Source organism: Diceros bicornis, chromosome 30 (assembly GCF_020826845.1).
Source record: "Diceros bicornis minor isolate mBicDic1 chromosome 30, mDicBic1.mat.cur, whole genome shotgun sequence".
Taxonomy (NCBI): Eukaryota; Metazoa; Chordata; class Mammalia; order Perissodactyla; family Rhinocerotidae; genus Diceros; species Diceros bicornis.
The window spans coordinates 13,734,762-13,740,761 of record NC_080769.1 but is presented as its reverse complement, the minus strand read 5'-3'; the positions used below and the strand labels follow the sequence as shown (position 1 = coordinate 13,740,761).

The 6,000-nt window shown below is 42.4% G+C and overlaps 1 protein-coding gene across 1 annotated transcript in view; it reads left to right on the top strand.

Moving 5' to 3' along the window:
• The first annotated feature begins 4,284 nt into the window (after positions 1–4,284).
• LOC131394480 (5'-3' exoribonuclease 2-like) overlaps positions 4,285–6,000 on the top strand; it is a 39,161-nt gene continuing 37,445 nt past the window's right edge. The window contains 1 exon segment of the mRNA XM_058525849.1: positions 4,285–4,476. Coding sequence (XP_058381832.1) covers positions 4,402–4,476 — 75 coding nt within the window. The 5' untranslated portion in view covers positions 4,285–4,401.

Here is a 6,000-nt window from a genome sequence, read left to right as displayed (position 1 = left end):
CCGCCATAGCATGGCTTGACAAGCGGTCCATCAGTCCATACCCGGGATCCAAACCTGTGAACCCTGGGCCGCCACAGTGGAGCGTGCAAACTTAATCTCTACGCCACCAGGCTGGCCCCTGTAGTTTTGCTTTCTTGTGACATCTTTGTCTGACTTTGGTATCGGGGTAATATTAGCCCCATAAAATGTAGTGGAAAGTGTTTCTTCCTCTTCTTTTTTTTTTTTTTTTGTAAGAATTGGTGTTAATTCTTCCTTGAGTGTTTGGTAGATTTCAGCGGTGAAACCATTTATGCCTGGGCTTTTCTTTGTGCATAGTTTGTGGATTACTGATTCAATCTCTTCACTTATTATAGGTTTATTCAGATTATCTTGAGTCATTTTTGTAGTTTGTGTTTTTCTAGTAATTTGTGTATTTCATCTAAGTTATCTAATTTGTGTACTATTATTCATAGTATTTGTTTATAATCCTTTTTGTTTCTGTAAGGTTGGTAATCTTGTCCTGTCTTTTTTTTTTTTTCCTTCAGTTTTGTCTTTTTTTTAATTGATGTTTTAATAGTTTTTAACATTGTGAAATTTTGGGTTGTACATGTTTGTTTGTCCATCACCATATATATGTCTCCCTTCAACCCTTGTGCCCACCCCCCACCCCCATTGCCCCTGGTAACCACAATACAGTTTTCTCTGTCCATGTGTTGGTTTATATTCCACATATGAATGAGATCATACAGTGTTTGTCTTTCTCTTTCTGGCTTCCTTCATTTAACATAATACCCTCCAGGCCCATCCATGTTGTTGCAAATGGGACGATTTTGTCTTTTTTTATGGCTGAGTAGTATTCCATTGTATATATACACCACATTTTCTTGATCCAGTCATCAGTCGAGGGACACTTAGGTTGCTTCCACTTCTTGCTATGGTGAATAATGCTGCAATGAACATAGGGGTGCATAAGGCCCTTGGGATTTTTGATTTCAGATTCGTTGGATAGATTCCCAGTAGTGGGATAGCTGGATCATAGGGCATCTCTATTTTTAATTCTTTGAGGAATCTCCATACCGTTCTCCATAGAGGCTGCACCAGTTTGCATTCCCACCAGCTGTGTACGAGGGTTCCTGTTTCTCCACATCCTCTCCAGTGTTTGTTGTTTCTTGGCTTGGTGATTATAGCCATTCTAACGGGCGTGAGGTGATATCTTAGTGTTGTTTTCTCTCTTTTGTTTTTGATTCAAGTAATTTGAATCTTCTCTCTTTTTCTTGGTCAGACTGGACAGAGGTTTGTCAATTGTGTTGATCTCTTCAAAGAACCAGCGTTTTCTGATTTCCCTTTAGATTTCTTCTTCGACTCATTGGTTATTCATGAATGTGTTGTTTAATTCCCACATATTTATGAATTTGCCAGATTTATTCCTACTATTGATTTCTAATTTTATTTTATTATGGTTGGAGAACATACTTTGTATTATTTTTCTGCTTTTAAATTTATTGGGGTTTGTTCTATAGCCCAACATTTGATCTGTTCTGGAGAATGTTCCCTATGTACTTGAGAATGTATATTCTGTTGTTGGATGGAGTGCTCTGTAGAAGTCTGTTAGATCTGGTTGGTTTGTAGTGTTGTTCAAGTCGTCTATTTCCTTGTTGATCTTCTGTCTAATTGTTCTATACATTATTGAAAGTGGGGTATTGAAGTCTCCAACTATTGTTGAATTGTCTGTTTTCATTTCTATTAAAAGTTTCATGTATTTCAATGCTCCATTAATAGATGCATATATGTTTTTAATTGTTATGTCTTGAACTATTGACCATTTCATCATTATAAAATGTCACTGTCTCTAGTATTCTTGTTTTAAAGTCTATTTTGTCTGATGTTAGTCCAGCCAATCCAGCTTTCTTGTGGTTGCTGTTTGCATGATATTTGTCCCCATCTATTTACTTTCAGTGTTTTTGTCTCTGTGACTCTCGTGTGTCTCCTGTAGACAACATATAGTTGGATCATGTTTTTTTTAAATCCAATCTAACAATCTTTCCCTTTTGATTGTTCAATCTATTCACATTTAATGTTACTGATATAGTTGGATTTACATCGGCCATTTTAGTTTTTGTTTTCTATATGTATTTTCTAATGTAGCATTTTAATTTCATTAGTGATCTTTTTTTTAGTTTTTTTTTGGAATTTTTTTACGTAATTGCTCTAGGGTTTACTATACACGTCTCATCAGCTTTAGATTTGTACTAGCTGAATTTGGGTAATATGTAGAACCTTTACTGCTATGCAGCTTGATTCCCATTTTCCCTTTTTTTTTTGGTATTGTTGTTATATGTATTATATCTGTTAATGTTACAAACTCAACATTGCATTGTTATAATTATCATTTTACCATCTGCAGTCATTTCCTTAGCTCATTGCAACTTTGCTTCCATCCACCTCCTTTTGGGCTGTTACTAGGAAATATATTACACTTATATTAAATTGTGCGTTTTAAGCCATGATACGTTGTGTGATATTATTTTATACAATTGGTTTTTAAATCAGTTAAGAATAGAAAGGATAAAAAATATGTATAATTACCTTTACTGGGGTCACTTGTTTTCAGCCTGAAGAACTTTCTTTAGTATTTCTTGTAAATCAGGTCTACTAGCAATGAATTCTCTCAATTTTTGTTTATCTGGCAAAGTCTTTATTTTTTCTTCATTTTTGAACAGTACCTTTCCTGAATATAGAATTCTTAGTTAACAGTTTTTTCCTTCAGCACTTTATATGTGCTATCCCACTGCCTTCTGGCCTCCATTGTTTTGTCCCAAACTAGCGTGGGACAAAAGGAGAATTTACTGGCTCATAGAATTAAAGAATAGGTTTACCAACCAAACTGCAGGAAGAGGGATTTAGCTGTACTCAAAAACCACTGGAACCAGGGACTTAAATCTGCTTCTCTCATTGCGGACTGGCAGCAAGTCCCATTCTCTTTCAGCTTTCAGCTATCTGGGAGGGACTGCCTTACCACCTTCCTGTGGTTCTCAGTTCAAAAATGCTGGGCAAGGACTCTCAATGGCCCAATTTGCCCAGCTGTTCAATCACCTACCTTGTGTGTGGTCTTACAAGAACACAGCACCTCCTAGGGGAACCAAATACTTGACGAGGAGGGCCTGTTTCCAGAAGAAATGAGGGACTTCACAATAGACATAATACTCCGGAATAGTTCTGGCTGTCCTTAAGTGAAACATGGGCTAACCATTTCTCTTAATTTCCACACCAGCAGTTTAAACAGTTTAAAGAAGTTTAAAGTGGCATCAGACCACAGAGGAAGGGGCAGTAAATATTTGCACACCAGGTAGCAAGGAGAAATACTTTCATAAAGGCCTCTTGAGGTGAGCCTTTAGGACTGAGCGTGATTTGTCAAGCCAAGAGGGGATTCCATGGAGAAACACTTCCAGGCTTGAACAAACGGACATAAATCTCTCTTCTTCCAGATCTCTTTGTATATGCTTAAAAAAAGGATTTGAAGCCATCAGAAAATAAAGGATAAAAGCATCCTGTTAGTGTAAGGACAGAGCATTAAATGATCTTTACTTGGACTGAAACACAGCAGTATGAATAAGCAAGTAACTTAACCCCTTTACAGCTTGGCTTTCTCATCTGTTCCATGAAGATGATAATATGTAACACTCTCAGAAGGTTCACGTGACAATTAAATGAGATAATCACTTAGCCAAAGCTTTAGTATGTGGTAAGCGCTCAAATAAATGCTGGAGAGTGATATCAGCAATTATTTTATACTCATAAATGTAGCTGGAAGGTTCAATTAGATGCTAAATGCCGGCTAGATCCCATTTTATAACTAAAGGGAGTTACGCAAACCAGCCATCATTCGTGTAAAATACCTAAAAATATTCCTTTTCATAGTCCAAGTATGTACTGTGGCACAAAACCGGGAGAAACCAGGACATAGAAATAATGAGTGTGTTTAGATGCTTTGATTCTACTCTGAATTGAGATGGGTGAGAAAAAGGAGGTGATCAAACCGGCAAGGAAGACCTACCTCCCCGGGCGCCTGCGGAGCACGGGGATCCCGCCCCAGTGGAACCCGAGGGCTGGGGAAGCAAGACGCCGGTGCAGCCCGGGATTCCCCGCGACTCACATGAGGTCGACCTCAGGCTTCAGGGCTGGCACCACTGAAAGCTAACGCCGCAAGCGAGGCCAGCCGCAGCCCCCACCACCCGGTCAGCCGTAGAACCCCGAATCCGACAACCAGCCCGGCCGCGAGCCTCCTTCCCGGCTTCCCCTGCGGCGGCGGCGCCGTGACATCACTTCCCGTCGACGGCGCGCACGTGGGAGGAAGTCCCGGTGCCGCGGCTGCCGCTCCCGCCTGTCTGTCTGGTTACGTTCGTCGAGGGCCGCGCCGCTGCTATGGGAGGCCCGGCTTTCTCTCGCTGGCTCAGCCGCAAGTCCCCGTCCATCATTGTCGACTGCGTGGAAGAGAAGGTGAGGAGGTGCGTGGCGGCAAGCTCGGAGCCCCAGCGCGTCTGGGCCGCGGCCCTCGGGACCCGCCGCCTGTCCCCGGGGTGCCGCGCCGGGGCCCGCGCTGCTCTGTGGGCCCCGCGGGCGGCCGCGGCCCGACACGCGGTTGGTCGCCGACACTCGTTGTCGGGGCCCTGGGAGAGCAGCCTCGGCGGGGCGAGGGCCGAGCGGGGTCTGTGCTCGCTGGAGGGCTGCTCCTCCCTGCCCGCTTTTTCCGGCCCGGAAGGCCCCGCCCACGGCTTTGTTTCCTCTCGGCGCAGCGCGTTTCGGGTTTCAGAACAGGCTCGAAGGTGTTGGCCTGGCCCGCTGAGTTAGCTGGGGAGCGAGGCGCACGTGTTGATCCCAGCCTCTCACAACCTTGTAAAGTAACCCCCCCGCGGCGAGCTTTCTGTTGTTTACTGCCCGTGCTCGAAAGGTTTTCTCCTGGTGTGAAAGGACTGTTGTTGCTGTTTTAGATCCTACGGTGAAAGCAGCATCTTAGAAACGTCTAGGACGAGACAGAAGTCTCATAAGTGCCCCCTTCTCTAGGTGCCCCGACTGCTGGACAGAAGGCTTGTTGAAATTTTCAGAATTCCTGGATGCACTTAAATACTTGGTTGGTTGTTTGTTAATGTATGTGTCGACTTCTGGCCATTATTGAGTTTTCTCTTTATCGTTCCGTGATCCCGTCCGAGTTCGATTTTGTGCTTGGAATTTCTGGATTGGGAAGGTTCAGCGGCACTTCATGCCCCTCGCCCCTTCGTTTTTGAAGGAAGTGCCCATCAGTCACAGTGAACTGCATTCTTTTGCTGAGGTTGGTGAGATCTTGATTTTTACTTAGCTCCTATCCAGGAGGAACCGAAAGCCTGGTTTTGACGGCAGTTTCAGTATTCCTTGTGTTTTTCCCAAAGAGAAAGTGTTAAACTGAATGCTGGTTTCCTTTGTTTTTAAAACTTCCATCAAACTTGACTTGCATCTCATCCCATTTCTACTCTGTAGAGATAACCATTTTTAACTGTTTTGGTTCTGTCTCTAGATATCATGATTATGCCTGATTTATTGGTTTTGGATCTATCTATTGAATTCTAGCTATGATAGAAGAGGATTGCGTCACTTATGCGGCATCCCCTGCCCCATTCCTAATAGTAAATCACTGTCTTTATTTCTTCTCTTGGTAAGCTTTATAACTTTGAGTAATGTGTCTTTTTTATTACGTCTTCTATTTAAAGTATCCCTTGACTTCTCACTTTCTAAGGTTAGGTATTAGCTTTTCTACCTCTGCTGCTCTTACTCTTCACCCCAAGCTTGCCAGCTGTCCTTTTGCCTTGTTGGCATCCCAAATTAAATTGTCAGGGCTTTGGCTATATATGGGATTGTTTTAAAAGCTGAAAAATCAAATAGTATTGTAAATTCTTGTCACTTTCCAGATTCAAGTTATGCTGTGATACTGTTTCTTTTCTTGTGCTACTTTTGTCTTTTTCTTGGTGTTCTCTTTCTGTTTTCCTCTTT